Below are 23,902 nucleotides of genomic sequence, written 5' to 3' on the forward strand. Positions count from 1 at the left end.
ATGTGTGTGTGCATGTGTGTGAGTTAGTGTGTGTTGTGTGTGTGTATACATGTTATATGTATGTGTGTGTGGTGTGTATGTGTGTGTGCATGTGTGTGAGTTAGTGTGTGTTGTGTGTGTGTATACATGTTATATGTATGTGTGTGTGGTGTGTATGTGTGTGTGCATGTGTGTGAGTTAGTGTGTGTTGTGTGTGTATACATGTTATATGTATGTGTGTGGGGTGTGTGTGTGAGTTAGTGTATTGTGTGTAGGTGGTGGTGTGTGTGTGCATGTGTGTGAGTTAGTGTGTGTAGACAGTTGTGTGTGTGCATGTGTGTAAGTTACTGTGGTGTGTGTGTGGTGTGTGTGTGTGCATGTATGTGAGATAGTGTGTGTGTGGTATGTGTGTGCATGTGTGTGAGTTAGTGTGTGTGTGTGTGCATGTGTGTGAGTTAGTGTGCATTGTGTGTGTGTATACATGTTATATGTATGTGTGTGTGGTGTGTGTGTGAGTTAGTGTATTGTGTGTAGGTGGTGGTGTGTGTGTGCATGTGTGTGAGTTAGTGTCTGTAGGCAGTTGTGTGTGTGCATGTGTGTAAGTTACTGTGGTGTGTGTGTGGTGTGTGTGTGCATGTATGTGAGATAGTGTGTGTGTGTGGTATGTGTGTGCATGTGTGTGAGTTAGTGTGTGTGTGTGTGGTGTGTGTGTGTGCATGTATGTGAGATAGTGTGTGTGTGGTATGTGTGTGCATGTGTGTGAGTTAGTGTGTGTGTGTGTGTGTGCATGTGTGTGTGGGGATTTTTTTCTTTTTTTTTAATCCTGTGCTGTTTTTGTTTCCCCTCCCCTGTCCCCTTTTACTCAGGTCAATGTGCCCTTCCTCTAAGTTCTCTCCTCAAAAGGCGAACATTCCCAGCAATCTTGTATCATGTATACTGTGCCAGCAGGAAGTCAGACTTATGGGAGAGAGTGGGCTAGACAGGACATCCTGGACAGGTTGCTCAGAGAATCTTCTAGATAGCAGGTATCAACAGGACGTTACTATAGGTCACCTGCAGACCATCTCCAAGCCATAAACTCCTTGATTATTGTGTATTTACAGGCGTGCAAAATTTCCATACGTATTTTGAGCACCCTTAATTCTCACTGTGTCTGCCCAGAGTCAGAAGTTACCCTGTCCTGGCTGTGGGACCCTTGTAATAAATAGGCTGGAGTGACTGGACCTTAGATGGAACAGGTGCGCTGTAGTGTGAGTGTGGGTTACCTCCTGGGGTTCCTTCAGCCTTGTTCGGTCAGTCAGAGGAAGCGCATCCCTATTCTGCCATTTGAGCTCAGGAGCCAACCAACTGAAGAAGCTCTATTAGAAGTGTTAAGACGAAGGGGGACATAGAAAACCTTATGCTCAAATTCTCCCTCTGAGTGGACACAGATGGCTGGCCTTGCAAAGAAAGAAGGAGACCCAGGGGCTACAGATAAGTGTATCACCTGTATTAGGGAGGGGCCCACCCCCGTCACACACACACAAGCAGAGCTCTCTGGAAAGAGTTTGCAGTCCAGCAGTTTGTGAGAGCTGTGTGACACACAGGTTCTGTTGGCCCACTGGGGCACACAGATGCTTTTAGAAATGCGGACATCCCTCCACATCCATGCATTCTGCATCTGCTGATTAAACCACCTGCAGACTGAGAACACTTGAGAACACTGCATCTGTGCTGAGCACATGTATGCTCACATGCACGCACACACACCTGTACATCCCTATCTGTCCGTCCGTCTGTATCTTTTCCTCCCGTTGCCGTTATTCCCCGAAGGATGCAGTGCAGTGACTGTTTGCACAGAGCTTACATTGGATTAGGTATTTTGGATAGTCTATAGGAGACCTAGAACAGTCCAAGGCTGCGTGTCGGTGACATGCAAATAACTACATATGTCACATAGCAAATACAAGCATTTGAATGTCTAAGTATTTGGTATCCATGGAAGTTCCTGGAACTGACCCTCGTAGATACTGAAGGAAAACCATAATTAGCCACATTTCAAAACTGAATTAAAATAAAAGCTGGACACGTGGCTTTGCTTGCAGAGAGAGGAGGAAGTTCCACCCAGTACTGGGCTTGCATTCCTGTGCGGTACCAGGTATTGAGGGCTGAATGTGGGCCTCCATGCCACAACTAGGCCTCACCCCTCTAGCCCTCTTTGTTGTCCTATTCGAATCTGTGACCACAGCTCGCTCTCTCCTTACAAGGGGAGCTGGGGAAGGGGTCCTGGACTCTGGCTGGCTCACGCCACAGGGGATTCCTTGTATTTTCTAGAAAATGTGTTTAAAGAGAGAGTGAGGGCACAAGACAAACACCTACCTCATCCAAGGTCAGAGACATGTGCAGAGCAGTTGAGCACCACACAAGCTCTACTCGTCTCTCCACATGAGCAGACACTTCTGTCCCCCTGTTTTGATGCCATTTCTGCTAAGGACAGAGCCTCCTGCTTGCCTTTTGAAAACTCAGTAATTTCCACCAAAGGTTCATTTATTATGCCCCACTCCAGACTGGGATGCTGTTGCCCTCCTTGCTGCTCCAGCTTCCGTGGGGCATCGTTTATCCTCTTCCTTTCATGATGGTTACTCTAGTTATTCATGGTGATGCTGAGCACGGCTGCTATGTCCTGGGACGTGTGTGGTATTCCTTGTATAGAGGATCTGTCATATGGACCCTGTTTGAGATAAGCATGGTGTCTTAGAGCCCTTCTTTTTTCCAGATAAAATGTACCTGGGGAAGAAGCCAAGCAGACCTGAGTCCCAGTCTATTTAAATTCTCCCTCCTGTTTAAATAGCTAATGTGCGTGCAAATGCTACTGTTTTGAATATTTCACAGGTTGGAAAAGAATATAAAAGCTTTTGGATATCTGGCTTTTTAAATATCTTAAGCATTTTGAATAAACTTCAGAACAAAAATTAAAAAAAAAAACAAACAAACTGTTTAATGGTTGAAGAGAGCAAAAAGCATCAGAGAGCTTGCTGGTGCAGCCCGTGACTTCCTGGGGCTCAGTATTCTTAACTGTCAGGCTCTAAAAAGTACCTTTCTGGAAAGTCATTTAATGATTATATCTGTTAAGGGGGGAGAAAAGCTTCCACAGCCCTAAAGCATACACACAAAAATGTCCTTTAATCCCAAACTTTGGAAAATTATGCCCTGTGATTTCAGCAAGGCTGGATCCCAGGGGTACCTAATTGCTCCCCAGTTCCTTGGGACAAAGCCAGGTAAAAAAAAAACAAGGGCACAAGGGAGAGACAAAAGAATTATTCTTGCCCTGTGGGCCCTCATTCCTTTCTTGGCCTGAAAAGCATTTTTAAATCTTTGCAGACCAAGCAACACGAGCTGGTTGGTTAATGAAAGATGTGGTACAGCTGAGCTGAGGGTGTGAACCCCCTTTATAGAGACCTCCTGCCAAGATCAGCTAAATCGGCCTCGGCGTTCAGCTGTATGCAATAGCCTGTCTCCTCATTCTGCGATGGATAATAAATGCCGAGTTTCCCGGCTGCTGGCGGTACACTTCCATTGGAGCAGACAGGACACCCGATCCCAGCTGTTCTGTGCCTGTGTCTGTGTCCTTGTTTCATCACCCCATCACAGTCAGACCAAGTCTGAAGCTGTGACTATTGTGGCCTATACCAATGTAAGCCAGGGCAGCCTTGCTGTTTGTGAAGGATTGTTGTGGGAACTGTGATTAGCTTGTTTCAAAGTCTGCACCATGAAAAAGGTAAAGAGAAATACCGTGGTCGCAGTGTTACAGTATCATGTTGGTTGGTTGGTTTTGCCTCTGTAGCAGTGAAGAAGTATATATGTGCAGGCACGCGCGCGCGCGCACACACACACACACACACACACACACACACACACACGGAGGGGGGTGTGCAAAGAAATAAAGCCATTAGAAACAGAACTGTATTTGTAGAACCTTGCCAGAAGCTCTGTGTATCACAAACACCAGGTAGAAAGTCTATTCAAGAAGACTGCACTGAAGACAGCTATGCAGAAATGCAGTAAGGGAAAAGCGAGGAAAGGGATAGCTGACATACTAGAAAGACACGGGAAGATGAGAGCACTCGTAAGCCTTGCTTAAGGCTGGCTCCTGTGAGGCTGAGCGTGCCACATTAAGCGGTCGGATGTCATTCTGTGTATGAAGATGGTGTTTGTTCAGAACACATTAAAACTGATAAAACTGAAGGTTAGTGATGAAGGAGTCATCGGGAAATTGCTTTAGAATGGGGGAGGTGTGTGGGGGGGGGAGTGTGAGAGAGACTGTGCAAGTACTTAAATATTCCCTTTCTGTGGAGAGTGGAGAGTAAATTCCATCAGTCTTATCACCAAATTAGAATCTCTCTGCTTCCCTCGCTGCCTGCACTAGCCCAGGCTTGCCTCCCGTGAGCGCTCAGTGGCTGACTGGACAATCAGATGAGCTGAGGAAGTAGGGAAAGACTGGAGATGTCTACAAACGAAGGTGTCAACAAGACCTGCATCAGCTGTGTACAAAACACATCCATGTTAATAACAATCCCTTTTCTCTTTTGCAGACCAGAACCTACTCTCTTGGAGCCATTTGTAAGCAAGAGACGCCAACGCTGTGTGACATATGCCGGTGCCACCACCACCACCCCCACCTCTTCCTCCACCCCCTCCACCTCTGGGAGCTCCTCCCCCTCCACCCCCACCAGGGCCCCCGGTAAGGCCTGTTTGTTTTTTCTCTCTGTTTGGCTGTGCTTTGTGCACAGGTCTTTGAATGGTCTTGAAAAGAAGGAGTTTGATGTTTGGTGCAGCTGCCACAGGCGCCCAGGTGACAGGCGCCCCTTGGGATGTTGTCTCCAGCTGCTTTGGGCTCTGATTCCTAACCAGTCTGGACTAAACGTTCCTCTCCCCTACCCCTGTGCATATCATTGCACCTTACTTCAGTCTCCGTGACGTCCCTGTCAAGTGCCACCACACGGCGCAGGCTTTCCCAGTCTGCCTGAGTGACTTTCCATCTCACTGGGCAGTCTAGTGAGAGGCTCGTGCTGAAGCCAGGCCTGTGAGACACTGAGAAGTCAAGTTGCATGTGGGTTATGAATCAGAAGATGATGGTATCCTGGCCTCAGCCCCAGTCCTATGTCCAGCAAGTTACATGTTAGGTGAAAGCCCCGTGGAAATGGAATACTTTACTAGTTAGCCACATCCCTAGCTGACCAACCCTGATCTGGTATGGTAGAGTTTCACCTTGATCAAAATCCTGACAATCAGATATCTAGAGTTCAGGCCCATTGTTTTTTGTTGTTGTTATTGGTTTGGTTGTTGTTGGTGGTGGTGGTGGTTTTGTTGTTGTTGGTGGTGGTGGTGGTATGGTGGTGGTGGTATGGTGGTGGTTTGGTTGTTGTTGGTGGTGGTGGTAATGGTGGTGGTGGTTTGGTGGTTGGTGGTGGTGGTGGTGGTGGTTTGGTTGTTAATTTTTGAGACATGGTTTCTCCATATAGCCTTGGCTATCCTAGAACTAGCTCTATAGACCAAGCTTGCCTCGGACTCACGGAGATCTGCCTGCTTCTTCAGTGCTGAGATTAAAGACTTGCTGCCACCACCCAACCGAGTTCAGGGTTCTTGATAAACTTATTCAACAAGGTTCTTTTTCAAAACTGGATTCTTTTATAAGAAAGTGCACATATGGGCCTAGATGTTTCTGATGCCTAACCAGAACTTGATTGATTACAAAGGCTTTCCCCTCTCTTCTTTCACCCCCAACACATGAAACCCCAACCCCATCCCCAACTCTAGACACGTGCATCTCTGATGTGGCTGAAGGGTGGAGGACACTTCAGGGGCTTTGGGGTAAACTTCTGCTCAGCCAGGCAGCTCTGCCTCTCACCTTTTTCCTGAAACCCCTCCCTCCATCTTTTTGGCTATCCTCCTTTCTCTCCCTCCCTCTAACATCCATAAGCCATGTACACTACCTGTGGCATGCGTGTGTTGGCTCACTTATAGGTAAATTATTATTGTTTGGTTCATAGAATATGATTTTTGGATATCTGCGGTTTTTTTTTAAATCTACAATGGGTTTGGGTTGGAGCAGCAGAATTGTACTGAACTTTGGTACTGTATCTTTGTATCTAACTATATCAGATGTAACGAGAGAGGAAACTTCCTGAAGGTGCATGGATTTCATCTGCCTGCCATGGTCCCTCACAGAGTGAAATGTGGGCATCACTGACCAGCTGGGAACGGTCATGGTTGTCCTCTGTGTGTTCATTCATCAAATAGATCTAAGGGCTTTCTGGACATTCATAAATGTTGCCATTCAAACTAAAACATCCTCCAAGGAAACAGTTGCTCCAGAGCTGGCTGTGCCTTGTTATTTAATATCAAGGAGGAACCGACTTGGCTGTCATTGCCGTACAATGAGAGGCGACAGACGGATGCAGGAGATGCCACGGTGCCAGGCATTTCGCCTACCTGTTCTGAAGACTGTTTATTAACTCCTGCAGAACGGAAAGTATACTGCGCCCTCGCTCTTCTGTTCCCGCCTTACTGTTTGTCAAGCCATTTCCTTGGGGAACTCAGTGCTATCGGTTTTCTCCTGTGGACTGAGGAGTGCATGGCTCATGGGACAAGTACTCATCCTTGTCAGCATGGCCCTGTCAGCTGTGACTTACATGGGGCGAGTTTCCCATCGTCTCTGGCCTGCAAAGGCTTCTGATGAGAAAAGAAGAGCAGAAAATGCAGTGCTCTCTGAAGTCCCATGAGATGTTTTGAGTCTTAGGCTTGATGTGATTTGGGAAGCGGTGGGGGTGGGGAGAACTGGGTGAAAGGATGCTTGGTAGAACTGCGTATTGTATACGCTCTGGAGAGACTAATTTGCATGTTCACTAGTGCACAGCAATAATGAAAGGCTTACAGATTCCTAAATACTAAATGTCACTCATGTGTGTTCTCCTGACAAGCTAGTGCTATGATTGGTGCTGCTGACAGGGACTGGGGTGTCCCTGGGTCCCAGTGATCCTGAAGGAGGCTTTTGCACTGCACCATTCTATGCTGATTTTACTAAGCTGGCATTCTTCCTGCTTAGCAATCTACAAAATGTCACCTTTGCCCGCTAGTGATTTTAAATCTCATTCCCCTTCTTTGAGGATTTGCACAGAGAGCAGTAACTACAGGTCTGTGAAAACCAAGCTGGTTTTGGTTTGGGGGGGGGGGTGTTTTGTTTGTTGGTTTTTGTTTGTTTGTTGTGGGGATTTTTTGGCATCAGATTTCCTGTCTGCACCAGAGAGGTGTGTCTGGACCTGCCACTCACACTTTCAAAGGGCCATTCAGGATGACATTCAAATGTGTTTGTTCTGTCGCAGCCATGAGGTAGGTGGGTGGCAGGCACAGAAAGAAGCCTGCCCAGTACACAGTTATGCACACATGATGCCCAGGAGCCACCACAAGCCAGAAAGGCCTTCATCATATGGACCTGTCCTGAGTAGGAGCCACCCTGTGAAATATCTAAGGGAATGTAAAGGAAAATTGCACTATGTCAAGATTCAACGCCTGATCTAGCCAGGGACTGAAGCCAGAGCCTCCTTGCCTGAGCCTTAGCCACACTGCGAACTGCTGGCTTTGGCCTTGGGAAGCCTGAAATCCCACCATCAGTATCCATTCCTAGAAAACCACAAGCCAGCCATTTCTCCCTTCCAGGTCTGTCTTCATCTAAGCCAGGTGACTAGAAGGGACACCTGGCTGACATCCTAGAGCCTTTGTGGCCACCTATCCCTTGTCCCAACTGCTGTCATAAAAGAAAAAAGGAAATCTTTCCAAGTTCATGTGAGAGACACCCAGCCTGACCAAATGTGAAAGCCTGAGGCAGGGTTCCAGCGCTGGGAAGAAGACTCAGGGGCAAGCCTTCTGGGACTCCCACAGACAGTCTTTAATAAAAGGCTGAGCATGAGGTAACGCCTCGGCAGAGTGCACCCTGTTTATGTAAATGAAAGCATGCTGGCCCATGAGCACGCAGACAAAGCATGAGGAGAGCCACCAGTGTCACCTGTCATTGCTGGGTTTTCAGGCAGGGCAGGAACAGGCCTTGATAGTTTCTACCTAGTTTTGAATGGTTCCCCACCCTCTCACACATCCACATGAGGTGTTTCTTATTTCCTTGCAGTATTACAGATGGACCTGTAGAGCATCTGGCAAGAGATTGATCTGTGTTCCCAGCCCCGTTCTTATGGTTATAATTCTAAGGAATGCGCCTTTAAAATGTAAAGGATGACCAATGGCTTACCAGTGGGCTGAGGGAAACTGTTTAAAGATGACAATGACGGTGTGAGACCGTAGTGCTGGGCACCTCCTGAGCAACTGCCAGGCCTGGGAACTATGCCAAGCACCCAACGTGGATGACTTGCAGTTACGGTTAGAATTCAGTAGGGGCAGCGCTGGTCAGGCCAGTGAGGAAGCTGGGGCTCAGAGAGAAGTGCTGACAGATCCGGTGTCCCAAACCCACTTAGTGCTGGAGGTGGCTTCTTCTACAGCTATGGGGTGTGTACTAGTACATTCTGCCTTGCACACTCAAATACCAGTTATGGGGCCACTGCCAAGAAGCTGCGAGTGATGCTTTGCTCTGCCTCATACTCATCCGGTTGTTCTTCATGATAGCTCCACCGTGGTGGAAATATTCTTTTCCAAAGATTTATTTCTTTGTGAGTATAAGTGTTTGGCCTGCATGTATGTCCCCGGAGCACATATGTGTGCAGCAACATAGGAGACCAGAAGAGGGTGTTAGACTCCCTGGAATTCAGGTTACAGACTGTTGTTAGCCACCGAGTGGGTGCTGGGAATCAAACCCAGCTCTTCAAAAGCAACAAGTGCTATTAACCAATAAGCCTTCTTCTCAGTTCCAGGTGATATTAGTCTTAGTTTTACGAAGTACAGAGAAGGTCAGAACTTATGCAGGGGTGCACAGCTACCAATCTGACAGGGTTGAACTCTGACAGAATGACCACCAGTCCTCATCTCTAGTGTGAAACCAGTTGCCATTTGCAAGCGATCAGGAAGCTACTTATCCTTTGTGATCTGCAAGCTAGAAATTGATCCATCACCTTCTCCAAGCCTTAGACAGAGCATCCAAGGCTCCTCTCTGTATCCCACACTGCTTCCAGAGTTACTCATTTTTTCCCATTCTTCTTTTCTTTGTGGTGCAATTGTTTCTCCACTGCTCTGTTAGTTTCTTGCTTTAAATAGAAAACAAAGTATCAGTTGAGCCTGGAACAAAACCACATGTAGCAGCAGAGAATCCCACGGAGGAGGGGGGTGGGCAAAGCAGAGGAACTGAGCTCTGCCTATAGGGGACTGCCTCCTGGGGATGAACTCACATGGGGGGGGGTGTTCTCTGCTGCCAGCAATGATTGGCACACAGTAGGGACAGTAAGTGCCAGATAAGCTCAGTTCCTACCCATGACCATCTTGTAAAGAATTAAGTTCAGGCTGACAGAGCTGCTAGGTCTCTGCCTTAGAGGACTGTAGATTACTGAATCCAGAGCATAGCACATCCCCGCTCAGACAGAAATGGGGAGTGTTGAACTGGCTTCCTATTCCCAGATCAGAAGTTTGAGTAATATGTTGCTTCTTCATCATTTCCTAGCTTCCGACTCCTTAAAGTGTCACTTTCAAAGAGCCCTCTTGCTCCCTAAGAGTCGCTCTCTCCTTCCCCACCTTCTTCCTCCCATCATTTGAGCATTTTCCTGATCAGAATGGGCTGAGGAATGAGAGAGGGCCTCAGGGCCAGTGAGCATACAGCAGTAGTGAGTGACTCGGAGACAGACGCCTATGCCAAGGCCAAGGCCGGAAACCCCGCAGACAGCTATCCTAGCTTTATTTTCTGAGTTGGCACTGAGGTCACAGGCAAGGATGCTGCGAGCTGGCTAGTCACCGCCTCGCACTTTCCATCTGCCTTTGCCCTGAGAGCCAAGAGCAGGTTCTCTGCCACAGTGTTTAAGAACACCACCAATACCTCCAGACTGATAAGAACATTCTATAAAGCCAATTCGATTCTACCAGAAACAACAAACAGGAGCAGCAGCAATTAACATTTGGGAAATTATTTAAAACTCCAACTAGTCCTTCTGCACCCCCTTCCCTGTTCTAATTTCTTATTGTTTTCTCAGAGAATAGACCCGGCACCTTTGCTCTCCACGGAGATATTTTAAAGCTCACAGAAAGCACACGGTGCACCTGCTCGATAGACGGTAGCAAGGATTACCATGTTAATAAGATCCGTTCACAGCGGAGGAGTTGACTGCGTTTCAGGATGCTGCCAGCAGGACTCCACCTGCACCACCTGGAGTGTTAGAACGCAAAGGTGTGAGAATGTGTTCCTGTCCTTTAGCCTTCTCTTCGGAAGGCATTGTGGGAAGCTGTGTGCTTCCCGCAGGGATCCTGCAATGGCACAGCTTGCTGTGTAAAAGAGCCAAAAAGGGAGTTAGGCAGATTGAAAGACTGAAAACTGAATCTCAGGAGCCTGTGTGGTAGGGGAATTACATGGCAGCTCTGAGGCTCAGTTTCCCCATGTATTTTATCGGGATCATAACGGCCACTTTCTGAGGCTCGATGCCCTTAGCATGGAAGCTTCAAGAAGGGAGGAATTGGTCTGCTTTGTGTTGTTTTCCTGAAGTGTGTCCCTAGCACTTTATGGATGGCCATGCACATAGTGAAACTTGTAAACACATATTGAATGAATGAATGAATGAATGATCACAAGGCTTGTAGTGAGGATCCAATGAGAGGATGACAATGGTTTGCCAAGTGCATTCTTATGAATAGCTGCAACAACTGTTTAGGGAACAAAAGGTCGGTGCCAGTACAAAGTCGTCAGGACAGACAGCAGGAGTTAGCATCGAGGTTGGAACTCCCAAACGAGAGTCACCAATTTGGGGGTGCTGGAAGGAATCCAAAAAGAGGGAACACAGAGTGTTCCTGGAGATTGTCTGTAGTTCCTGACTCACTCTGCCAGGTTTCCCTGTTCATGGGTTCTGTGGAACCAATGAGTAGCCTTCCCTTTTGATCATACTGAGTTGAGTGGGTCTGAGTCCATGTTACAGCAGGAAGAGCCTAGAACAGCAGATCAGAGCCACACGGACCTTCGCTAGGTGTCTCTGCTATGGTGGCTCATCAGGGAGTGTCTCACCCATTGCAGGGAAATCGGAGCACGGTCTAAATACTTTGAACATTTGAAGAGGTTTGTTGCTGGACGACAGCAGTGACAGCAGTGACGGCCCAACAGTCTAGCTGAAGGGAAGCCCCTGTCTCTCTGTATGAATAACCAGCTGTACCAGTGTGGGGATTCTAGACAGCCTGGCTGTAAGCCCTCTCTACAACAACAACAACAACAACAACAACAACAACAACAACAAAAATAGCTCCTTGGATTCTGTAGCAGATCCAGGAAGCGGAGATCAAATCTGTGACCTGGTCTTTCTCTGTCTGAGCTGAAAATATAGTCTCATTCTACTGTCAGGGAAATTGAAATACAGGTAGAATGTGTTCTTTGTATTGATTATTATCAAAGAAAATGAGAGTTGATATTGTAATTAGTTCTGGCTTAGCTTACTTATTAACATATATATATGTTAATGAAGGATTTGGAGGTGAAGAGCTTAATGAAGTGGAGATGAGATCAGTAGCTCCTGGGTACATTAGTCTTCCCGTGACTTTCGAGTGGAGTGTCCAAATAGCAGTAGGCTCACCATCGTTATCTCCCTGGCTGCCTCTCAGTCACGTGAACACGGAACAAGAGGACACCAGATAAGCAGTGTGCTTTGATAAACTTGTACATGCTAATTTATCTCTGTCCTGGTCCAAAGGCATCTGGTTGGTTTTTTCTCCTCAGACAAAGCACAGAAGGCATTGTGGTAATTACTACAACAAGATCCTCCCAGTCTGACCATCTTCAGGAGGACAAGGTCACTGAATATGAACGAATTCTCTCAGCGTTTTCTCTATCCAAAGAGAGGTTGCCTCCAAGAGCTTAGGCCTCTGACTCTAATGACACAAATGCTGGAGATGCTTCAGCAGTAATGTATTTCAGAATCAATGGGCAGAGACCTGCTATTTCTGAAAGCTTATACAGAGAATCCAATCAATTCCTGGCAACCTTGGATGTCTTAGCATCCATTATAGATGATCTCTGAGCAAGTGCAGGGCACTTTGCCCTGCCCACCTGTGGGGCAGTAGGTGCTGACTTCCCTCTTCCATAGCTCCCAGTTCCTGAAGCTGGTTTCTGAACTACCGAGTCTTGATGTGGCTTGAGCCCATAGACTGACCAACCCTCAGCACAGGCCCTAGTGTAGAACTGGGGTGGGAAAGTACACGTGGATCGCACAAGTCATCAGATAAGGACCTGCTTTTGTTTTTTTCTTAAATTTTATTAGATATATTTCTTTACTTATATTTCAAAGATTATTCCCCTTCCAAGTTTCCTGTCCATAAGCCCCCCATTCCCTCCCCTTCCCCTCCCCCATATGGGTATTCCCCCTACACATCCCCCTTACTGCCCCCCCATATTCCCCTGCACTGGGGGGGGAGGACCTGCTTTTTAATAAATGATCTTACTTCTTTTATTTTGAGTTTTGCACTTTTTCCTTGTTTCTCACTCCACCTAGGCTCCTTTTATTGCTTCGTTTATGCTGCCAGAGTTAGAAAATAAAAATAGAAAGCACACAGTTAAATTCAAATGAAAAACAAAAACATCAATGAAACAGTGAGGTGCAAAGGCACACACCTTACTTAAGCCCAGGAAGCAGAGGCAGGTGGATCTCCTGGGAGTTCCCTGCCAGCCAGAGCTACATAGTGAGACACTAGCTGAAAAAATAAAATAAAAAATTCAACTAATAAGTAGTTGCTTTAGAACAAGAATGGAGCAAATGTGGCCATACTTACACATAAAATAATCATTGAGTTTAATTCAAACTTGAGTGTCTTATTTTATCTTAATCTTAGGCCATTTTTATATTTCTTGGATATGTATGTTGATGGATAGATAGATGATAGACAGACAGACAGAGAGATGGCGGATAGGTAGATAACTATCTCCCTTTAAAGACTTACCTTTCTCCCTAATAAATCCAGGACTTATCTCTTATCGGTATGTTCTGAGGAGGTTATAAATGTTTTTCCTGTCTCCTTTATTTAAGCTTATGCATTTTTTTAACTATCATGGATTATCATACTTTATACTTATACAGAGAGTCTGATCAATTCCTGGCAACTTCGGCTGTCTTAGCATCCATTATAGATGATCTCTGAGCAAGTGCATATACTTGGTCATCCTTGATCAGGTTTGGCTCTCAATACCCCACATAGGGGCTCACAACCATCTGTAACTCCAGTTCCAGGGGAATCCCATGCCCTTTCCTGACCTTATATAAACATGCAGGCAAAACTCTTATGCACATAAAACAGAATAAATAAATCTTTAAAAATGCAAGAAAGAAAAACATCAATCAAACAGATACAAACCTACTTCCACAAAGCTTTCCTAACTCCCTTTCATACTTGGCTTTTATAAGTTTTGTTGGTTTGGTTGTGGTTTTTTGCTGTTTTGTTTTGTTTGTTTGTTTGTTTGTTTGTTTGTTTGTTTGTTTGAGACAAAGTTTCACTCCCTATATAGCCCTGTCTTACCTGGACCTATCTTCGTAGACTAGGCTGATTTCGAACTCTCAGAGATTCCTTGTCTTTGTCTCCCAGTTGCCAGAATCCACCACACTGTGCATGCAATTTTATTCCCAGTAGCCTTTATTTTTTACGACAGCTTTAGTACTTAGCAAAACTGAATAGCAAGTAATGTTCTCCATACTCCCTGTCCCCCTACAAGCATATTCCCCCACAATAAAAATCAAAATTTTCATCAATGCTTAAAGATTCTTCACTTTTCAAATCACCCTCTTGATGGTATCATTTACTCAGAATGAAAAAAAATTAGTAAAAATTATGCTTCTTAAAGGTATTTACATGATGGGTTTCTACAATGAGTGTCTGACATTTATATTAAGGCAAGGCCTTATTTCTTGCCACTACAGTGTGGTTATTAGAATGAAATTAACTGTCCTACAGATCAGAGGACTAGCAGGCAGGCAAGGGCATCCGATACCTAACAGAATTAATGTACTAGTGCTTAATGTGTCTGGGGCATCTGGATGTTTCTTGGTCTTTGCATGGAAGCAGGGCTGCATTTGCTTCCACTGGGCTGGCTCACAAGGAAGCAGAGACCTCTCTGCCTAAAGAAAGGACAGCACAGCGGTGGATCTGAGGTTACGGAAGTGATGGCTGCATCAGCCCACACCATGCCAGTTCCATGGAGCCTCAGTCAGCAGACCTAATTTTAGGAGGTGCAAGACAGAAATACAGTTGAGAGGAATGAACTAAAAATAAGTCCTGTCTATTCCTTGCCCTTCACATTCTCAGATAGTCTGAATGTGTTCCATTCAAGCACATGAGGTCCTTGTCGTGGCTGGCATGATGACTTCATGGGGAACAGAGGGGCCCGAGTTCTGTTGTGGGCCACTGCAGCTGTGGTGACTTTCCACCGAGTCCTCTGGAAGTGCTGGCATCCAGAGGAACTCATGCTGCTGTATTTTCAAGAGGGTGTGCAGTGGCTCTGTTTTGTTAAAAGAAATATTCAAGGAGCAGCATGAACGACAGCATGTTCTGTGAGACACACCTCTGGCATACACAGGCCTCTTCTGCCATTACCATGACAGAATACTTATTTTTCTATTTAATTCACCCCATGTTTCTCACACTGAAGAACAAGTTAGGCTTTAGTGAATTTTTAGAATGTAACATGTATAAGGCCTCGTGCTAAGTACTGGAAGAGTGGATTCACACACGCTTTCTATCTTAAGGGACACATGTAAAATGACAGAAGCATGTCAGATGGGTAAGGTATTGAAACACTGGCTTGAAGACATGGGTAGGATTGGTCCAGATATCTGTATCGTGTTGGAATGGTCAAAGACCACTTGAAGCCAGGGAAGCCCAGTGAGCTGTGTGAAGTTGTAGATGACAGAATAAAAAGTCTTTCAGGTTTTCTGCCACATCTTGGCAAAGCTGCTGTGCTTATGAATGCTGTGTGTGTGTGTGTGTGTGTGTGTGTGTGTGTGTGTGTGTGTGTGTGTGTACATGTACATGTACATGTGAGTGTGTATGTGTGTGATGCTGCCCTAGTTTGGGCAGCAGAAGTACCACACAGGCAGTGAAGACATGAGACCCCCTGAGGTTGCAGAAATCTTCAGGAGGCAGTGGGCTCTTGTGGGTCAAGTAGACCATCTGACTAAGATTCTTCTTACCTCAGGCTCAGGAAAAGTGAGCCTCACCGGACCAAAGTCTTTAAGTGTAAGGCTATTATATAATTAACATTCACGAGGAAAGAACTGTTAATTCCAACACTTGAGTAGGTTCCTCGAGAAAGCCTGCCAGCCGGGCGTGGGGAGAGGATTGGGTTTCAATAGGAAGAGACAGAGCATGGGCAGGGGGAGCAGCAGAGCAGGAGACCCAGTGGGCAGGGGGGAGGGGGCGGCAGAGCAGGAGACCCAGTGGGCAGGGGGGAGGCAGAGCAGGAGACCGAGTAGGCAGGGGGGAGGCAGAGCAGGAGACCGAGTGGGCAGGGGGGAGGGGGCGGCAGAACAGGAGACCGAGTGGGCAGGGGAGGGTGAAGCAGAGCAGGAGACCTAGTGGGCAGGGGGGGAGGCAGAGCAGGAGACCGAGTGGGCAGGGGGGAGGCAGAGCAGGAGACAGCATGGGCAGAGGGGACAACATTAGAACAAGGAGCTTGGCAAGTGCAGCTGAGATAGTGAAGGTTGACAGTAGCAGGCTCCATGGTCACATCTGGAAGCCCCTCAACACTATGCTTGTGAAGATTTGTCCCAATCCTATGTGTAGGTCACCTTCAGCTTGAGAAGAATATAGGAAAAATGACACAAGCACTTAACTGGAAAGGAAAGGTTTTAAAACAAGAGTTCTTTGGGGAAACCAATCATCTTAGTCAGGGTTTCTATTCCTGCATAAAACATCATGACCAAGAAGCAAGTTGGGGAGGAAAGGGTTTATTCAGCTTACACTTCCATATGCTGTTCATCACCAAAGGAAGTCAGTACAGGAACTCAAACAGGGTAGCAAGTCAAACAGGGTAGGAACTTGGAGGCAGGAGCCGAAGCAGAGGCCATGGAGGGGTGCTGCTTACTGGTTTGCTTCTCCTGGCTTGCTCAGCTTGCTTTCTTATAGAACCCAGGACCACCAGCCAGGGATGGCACCACCCACAATAGGCTGTCCCTCACCCCTCTCGATCACTAGTTGAGAAAATGCCTTACAGCTGGATCTCACGGAGGCATTTCCTGGAGGGAAGCTCCTGAAAAGAGTCCCGCTCCCATTGCGAAGACCACAGAGCCCTGGTCTGAGTAGTCAAAAGTCAGAAATAAAAAGACTGTGAAGTAACATAGCTAACTATAGGGGAGAGAGGTTTTGTATTGAGTCTGGTTGACTTGAGGGATTACAAGTGAGGTAAAGGTGTACAGAAGTTGTGTGTGCTCATGTGTACACATGTATGAAGACGTGGGAAGGGCCTGGCATGGCTGCTGAAGGGGAGTGACGTCGTTCTGGAACTCCATGTCATACATAGGTGCTTAGGGTTTGTAAAACTTCCAGTAGGCTTACTGTCACCACAACATGTCACATTGGCTTCTGGCATTGGACAAACAGCATTGTTAGACAACTAGAGCTGTTTTGAAGGTGGGGCTGCCAAGAATGCCATTCTTTCTCTTTAGGAAAATGCCATGCGTGGTTGCTCTGAGTGTTAAAACTCTCTTGAGTTACAGGTGCTACCATGAAGTGATAATGAGTCAGGGAGACCGAGGAACATCAAACCAAGATGTCATTGGGGCCAGGAAGAGTCCAACCTTTTGAGGGTATAGGGTCACCAGAGGGCATCTCAAATATATACCAATGACTGAAAATTAAATAGTGCAGAAAGTTGGCTGTGTGTGTGTGTGTGTGTGTGTGTGTGTGTGTGTGTGTGTGTGTGTGTGTATACATGTGGAGGCGAGAGGAAAACTTGTGGGCAACAGTTTTCTCCTGCCATGTGCATCCGGGAGCCTGAACTCTGGTCATCAGGCAAGCGGCTTTACGTGCCGAGCCATCTCACCAGCCTGGCTTTTACACTGAAGCATGGTCTATGGGAGGCCTGTTGACTTGCTGCTAGGAGAATCTCCAGCTCTTATACCACACTCCCCTCTCTCCCTTCCATCTTCTTCCTCATGTAAGGTTCTTACTGCTCTGCTCTTTACTTCCTCTGTGGTACTCTAATGTTTAGGCAGTGTACCGTGTCAGCCATGGTTGCTATGGCATCATACCTAACTCAAATGCTTTCAGAGGCCCCAGTCTGTGGCTGGCTTGCTCCCTGCTGGAGTCTGAGGTGAGGAACAGCATCATGGTGGGAAAAGTATATGGCCAAGCAAAGCAGCTCACACCATGGTGACCAGGAAGAAGAGGTGGAAATAGGAAGGAGTCAGGGACAAAGTATTCCCTAAATGCAAAACTCCCGGGAGCCTTCTTTCTGCAACCAGGACTGATCTCCTAACACTTCCATCAACTCCCAAAGACACTAACAAACATAGAATCCGTCAGTAGATTAACCTGTTCATAAGGTCAGAGTGCTCAGGCCTGGGTTACTTCCCAAATTGCTTGCCAGAGAATATTGTTAGCACTGGGGACCCAGCTTCAGTAATAACCCTGAAGCCCGCGCTGTTCCCGGCTGACATTTGACAGTGTGCCTTGACCCTCATGCAGAGTGCAGACACTGGAGCCGTCACCATTGTTCCCTCTCTCTTGTATCTTTCATTTGCGGGTTTGTCTCTGCTACATTTTTATTTCGTTTATGCATTTCAAGTTTTAAGTAGCAAGACTGACTTTCACAGGGGCGGCGACAGCTCTGTGATGACGCATATTTGTGCGATCAACACCGTCAGGGCAGTTTAGTTCCCGCCCCTGCCAGAGCTCCCCCATTTCCCCTTGGTAGTCACACCCTATTTCCATCAGTCCTTGGCGGCCTCTGACCCTCCTCTTCATGCCCCAATCTTACCTGGGTCTTGTTGCTCCAGCCCCCTGCTGAAGGGTGTTCTGACAGTTTCCAATTGTTTCTGCCACTCTAGTTCCTTTGCTTCTCTGTACAAACTTAAGACTCACCATGCCGCTGTCTATTTTTAAATCTAACCCGGCTTTTGACTGGAATTGCACAAAATCTATACATTGACCTATTTTCTTCGCTACACTGTGTCCTCCAATGGACACAGGGGACATCCTTATTGACTTAGAATAGGGGGCAGGATATGTTGGCCAGGAGTACCCTCTTACAGGCAGGGTTCCCGAAGGATGCTCGATCTGAGGGCCAGACCTGTGTTCATCAGAATGCCATGTTCTGTAGACCTGTGCACAGCTGTTGGATTTTGTGTAGTTCTTTTATACTTGGAGGTATTTTAAACGGTTTTTAAATATTTGGTTTTGAGTTGTTTATCCCCCATTTAAGGGGTTGAGCTTGGTTTCAGTGTGCTGACCCTGTAGACCATGACCTTCCTGACTCACTTTCTAGCTCAGGTGTTTTTTGCATAGACTGTTTGCGACCTGTGAGCAGGGAGTTTTATCTCTTTTTCTCCTACTGCACACTCTCACGGCTCTCCTAGGATCGCTACTATGACGTTGAATAGATGAGAGGGAAGAGCCTAGCTTTGTTCCTGACAGCAGGAAGCTCCTTCACCACTGGGTTTATTGTTGGCAGGTGAGAATGAAGCTCCCTTCCATTCTGTCTGAAGAGCGCTCTTATTATGAAAGGATGTTGAATTTTGTTTCATTGCTTTTATGCCTTTTCTTAATCAATTGATTGATCATGTGATAGTTCTTCATTTTTTACACTGTGTTAATATGATTTGATTGATTGGCAATGCATACACATAGATGTGTGTATATGTATATACACATAGATAGATAGATAGATAGATAGATAGATAGATAGATAGATAGAGAAAAAAGAAATTAAAAAAGGAAAGGATATGACTGCTCTAAGGTGTGGTGGAGGAGAAGGTTTACTGTAGATCAAAGGGAGAGGATAGCCAGAGGCAGGGACATCTGGGAGAGTCCAGAGTGAACATGGCCCTGAGGTGGATCATGTGAGGAGAAAGAGGGGAGGAGAGATGGGATGTGGGAGAGCTAGAACAAAATGCTAAAGGGTAGACAAAATGACCAGGTAAGCAAATAGATATAGGGACAGGCAGCTGAGGAAAGGGAAGCCCAGCCCAATCCCTGGGTTGGAGATGTTTAGGAAAGGGGAGGGACATGTTGGTCAGGAGGATCCTGTAATGGGTGGGGTTACTGAGGGATACTGGGAGAACCTGGGGGCCAGATCTGCTTTGATATGTTAAGTAGGCACCTCAACCATTAATTGTGTGTGTGTGTGTGTGTGTGTGTGTGTGTGCGCGCGCGCGCATGCACGCATGTGCATGTGTGGGTGGGTGTAGTATCTGTGTGTGTTCCAGAGTTAAGGATTAAAAATTCCAACTTCTGGGGTTGAAGATTTAGCTCAGTGGTAGAGCGCTTGCCTAGCAAGCACAAGGCCCTGGGTTCGGTCCTCAGCTCTGAAAAAAAAAAAAAAAAAACCAAAAAACAAAAAATTCCAACTTCTGATATGTGGTCATATTTGAGTGTTTCCTGCTCTGACACTAAAACTGTCTCGAGAGTTTGAAAATTCATGAAGTTCAGGATTTTGAGATATAAACTTGATTCTTATGGAACCGATTGGGATTGCATAATTGCATTTGTCTCATTTTGAGATCAGCGTTTTGTCACATATAATTCACCTTGGATCTCCTTCCTTCTTCTATTAAGTTGCTCAAAGTCAGTGCCGGTCTCACACGGTTTCCCCTTTTCCTGTAGTCTGGGGTTCTCTTTGGGTTTTTCAAAGGCAGAGAAGAGAGCAGGCATACTCTTTGTTGCTGGTCACCACTCGCCTTTTCACATGCTCCCTCGCTCAGGATGGCCCCATTCTTTTCTAGTTTGAACTGGTTGTTCCAGAGGCTACCACAGCTGTCTTCTGGGACCTTCTTTTTGATCTCTGGCTTTATGCTGGGAATCACAAGCTTTAAAACGGGAAAAGGTGGGAGTCTGTTGGAAACTATTAGAGAGTGCAGATATTAATAGCCAACATCTACTGAGTAATTCATGAGTGCCACTCACTGTTTTTAAAATGCTTTTAAAAAATGGAAATGATTGCTTGATTAAAACCCCACCACGGGGTATGTAGTGGTTGTTATTCATTTCCCAAGTTTGCAGGTAAGAAAATGGAGACTTGAAGAAGTCAAGTAAATTATCATCCGAATACAAAGCAGATCCGGGTCCCATTGAGGAGGTTGGGACTCAGTGGGTACCAAATAAAACAAAAGCACGGGAATGTAGGAAATGCTTGTTGGGAAGAGGGGAGGTTGATGGCTAATGAAAGCCAAGAGAGGATGCTTTGGGTGCCACCTCATGAAGGAAGGCTCCATATGCCATTGGCAGGGTCCCTGAGACGTGACTGAGACCCAAGGTGAGAGATAAGGATGCCAGTGAACTTATGGGGCAGAGACCTCGTGGCCCACGAGGCCTTCTGGAATGGAGGAGAAGCATGTTGGTCTCTCTTGGAGCAAATCTCGGAGTCATTTTTTCTCAAGGACCCAGTGCAGGTCCAGATCTAGAAGCTTCTTTTAAAGAAAAAGTGATTAGGGTCGGGGTGGGTCTAAATCTATCTACATTTTCATAATACTGCAGAATTATCTTGAACTTAAATGTTGTCATCCTCCTCCTCCCATGGCTTATTTTTTTTCCTCCTTGTGACTCTCTGCATGTGAGTGATATTCAGAAACTTTCTTGTTTCCCAGTCTGAAGCCATATAAACACTGCATCTTGTGTGCAACCAGCAAGGAGGCATGAGAGGAGAGCTAGAAAGAGGAAGGCCAGCAAGACTGGCACATAAGAGCTGAGGGTTACCTGACAAGGGAGTGTCAGGTGCAGGTAACTTACAGCACAGGGTATTGGCCATCTGCGGCCTGCACAGCATAGGGTTACACCTCAGTTTCCGTCCAGTGTTTACAGTCCTCCCACCCTAACCTCCACCCCCTCCCACACCAAGGCATTGGATGCACTCACTGGGCAGCTCTCAGAGCCAGCGCTCAGCCTTGATTGTCTTTCTGGCACTGGCAGAGTCCTAGGACTTAGCTCCTGTGGCCCCAACCTTCTCTGAAGCTTTACCCTCCTCCCTGAGCCTGCTCTTTTCCTTATGATACCTCTTACGTCCCCCTCACATTGCTTGGGGAGCAACATCCACTCCTTGGCCGCAGGTCAGAGGGTAATTGTCCCAACTGTAGGCCTGCCTTGCATTTCTTGGGTGACGTCATTATGAAAAGGCCGAATGGCTTGGTATTAAGGGAGTCAGGCTTCCCTGTCTTATCTCTCCAAAGGTTCTGTGCTTCTAGGAAGTAGAGCCTGTTTCATGTTAGGGCCTCACTCAAGAACTGGATTTTGTGTCCACAATCTCTATATTGCCAATTCAAGTCATTCAAAGAACCCTGAAATGGGTTGAGACACAGAGTCCTAGAGATAAGGAATTCATGAACAGAGAGAGGGAGCCAGGTCTTTGTTATATCACAAGAAAGAGAAAGGAGCCACAAATAGTCTTGAGCTTCAGTTTCGGACGAGTGGAGAAAGAAACACCCCTACCAGAAGGAGACATACGGGAGCGGTGAGCTAGGAGAAATGCTGGAGTTCATGGTGAGCTAGGGTTGAAGATCATAGAATTTGCAAAGTATTCATGAGTCCATGCTTCTCTTTGGCAGTATTTGTGACATGAAGCCCCCAGGTTTAAAAAAAAAAAAAGGCACACTTGTACATTCTGCCAGGCGGGTGGGGGATGGGAGGTGGCTGAGGTGTCTGTGACTGCAGAACTGGAATGCTGAGGCTTGGAAAGCATCTCTAGCCACCTCTAGTCCCTTCAGGCCATTTATTCTCCGACTCTGTGTTTGACCTAACATCCGTATGGCTATCAGGTAAGATGCCTTGGAGGATTACACAAACAGATCCCTAGTTTCCACCAACTCAAAGGCTTAGCTAGAATGTCATCCATCAGACAGGTATTGGAAGCCGACTGCTGAGACTGCCCATCCTGCTATAACCCACTAACGCCCCCTCCCCCTGCCATATCAAAGATGCCTGACCTTACTGCTTTCTTAGTTCTGCTGTTATAAGAACATTGTGAAACTGTGGCCACTTTGGACTGTGGCATTTGGGGTGACCTTGTCTGTGTTCTAGAGCCATGGCCACTCATGCTTGGCTCCAGAATAAACTCCTGTTCTCTTTGAGGTAGGAGCTGGTTTTGCACTGGCATCCTTAGAGGAGACAGGAAACACTGCCCGGTATACAGGTGCTGTTCACATCATGCCTTGTTCATTAGCTTTAGACACTCGGCCCAGGGAAGTCTGGTTCTCTTAATAGTTATTAAATTATCCTTCCAGATCTACATTTTCTCAAAATTTAAATTTTACTCCTAAATCCCAAGAAAGTTGGCACATTGAAAAAGAGTGATTTCAAATTGTGTTTGAGTTTCTGGCAGCAAAAATAACAAACAACACACACACACACACACACACACACACACACACACACACCCCAAAACAACAGCGAACCAGAAAGCAACAGTGTAGGGATATGTCAGTGTTCTACTGCTGTGAAGAGACAACATGACCCTGGCAACTCTTATGCAACCGAGCATTTAATCGGGGCTGGCTTGCAGTTTCAGAGGCTCAGTCCATTATCATCATGTTGGGGAGCACGTGGTGTGCATGCAGACAGGCAATGGAGCAGTAGCCAGGAGCTACATCCTGATCGGAGGCAAAGAAGCAGAGAGAACCAAGGCCTGGCATTGGCTTTTGAAGCCTCAATCCCACCCCACCCCTACCCCTCACCCCTCAAATTCCCTCCAAGGCCATACCCCCTAACTTTTCTAATTCTTTCAAATAGTTCCATTCTTTGGTGATGAGCATTCAAATATCTGCGGCTGTGGAGGGCCATTCTCAGTCAACCCACCACAGAAGACAGGGGAGAGGATGCTGTGGGGAGTCAGAGGCTTGAGATCACTTTGGAGGTCCCACATTCCCATGCTTTCTGAGAACAGGCAGGCTGGGGTCTGCGGAGTCAGGATCAGGGCTTTGGGATATTCAGAGGTCATTTCAAAATGACTACAGTTAAACAAGTAAAGAAACAAACAGAAAAACTGTATTCTCCGTTAACAAGTCTTGAAAACTTAAGTCCCTTCAATAGGAAACTGGAAAAGTAGGGAGATACATGAGTAGCAGTAAGTGACTGTGGAGAGAGATTTAAGCACAGACATAGAGAACCAGAAGTCCAGCTGCCCCAGAGTCACAAGTTCAAAGGGACATGAGACATGTAAAGAGTTTGGATTCCCAACCAAAACATACAGCCATTGTCACTGGTAAACGAATCTATAAATAGTTCCCAGGACTTGAGACTCAAGAGAAAAGCCCTCAGTTACTAACGTAATATCTAAACTAATGTGCTTTTTGACCTTGTCTTGGAATGCTATTGTTGCTGCTGCTTATGGGTGAATGTGGGAGCTCAGGAAAGGGCATGAATGTTTTATTCTGTATGAGACGGGAGGCCATTGCAAGTATGGGTGGACCGACATGGTCTGGGTGGCAGGAGCTCTGTTGAAGGTAGGAATGCTATTCTAGGAACACAGAGCCTTCCAGGATCCAGAGACTCCTTGGAAGAGTACCAGAACGCAAGTATAAAAAGATCAAAGCGAAAGCTCAAGTCAGTGACCGGAGGTAAGCTCTGGGGTGAA

The 23,902-nt window shown here is 46.5% G+C and overlaps 1 protein-coding gene and 1 long non-coding RNA gene across 6 annotated transcripts in view; one reads left to right on the forward strand and one right to left on the reverse strand.

Moving 5' to 3' along the window:
• The window catches only part of Wipf3 (WAS/WASL interacting protein family, member 3), a 72,970-nt gene that overhangs the window by 19,124 nt on the left and 29,944 nt on the right, over window positions 1-23,902 (forward strand). For both annotated transcript variants that reach the window (NM_001398730.1, NM_147211.3), the window contains 1 exon segment: window positions 4,551-4,699. In NM_001398730.1, the coding sequence (NP_001385659.1) occupies window positions 4,610-4,699 (90 nt within the window). In that variant the 5' untranslated portion in view covers window positions 4,551-4,609.
• Window positions 799-23,902, reverse strand: part of LOC147994868 (uncharacterized) — a 33,244-nt gene continuing 10,140 nt past the window's right edge. For 2 of the 4 annotated variants that reach the window (XR_015686607.1, XR_015686604.1), the window contains exons 4-7: window positions 10,232-10,309; window positions 8,258-9,203; window positions 2,338-2,745; window positions 799-1,860 (exon numbers count right to left, since the gene is read on the reverse strand). This is a non-coding gene — a long non-coding RNA (uncharacterized LOC147994868). Of the gene's footprint in view, window positions 1,861-2,337; window positions 2,746-8,257; window positions 9,204-10,231; window positions 10,310-12,579; window positions 12,654-23,902 lie in introns of those variants that run through there. The other 2 variants (XR_015686605.1, XR_015686606.1) reach the window with 2 other exon arrangements.

Source organism: Rattus norvegicus, chromosome 4 (genome assembly GCF_021556685.1).
Source record: "Rattus norvegicus strain SHRSP/BbbUtx chromosome 4, alternate assembly SHRSP_T2T, whole genome shotgun sequence".
Lineage (NCBI taxonomy): Eukaryota > Metazoa > Chordata > Mammalia > Rodentia > Muridae > Rattus > Rattus norvegicus.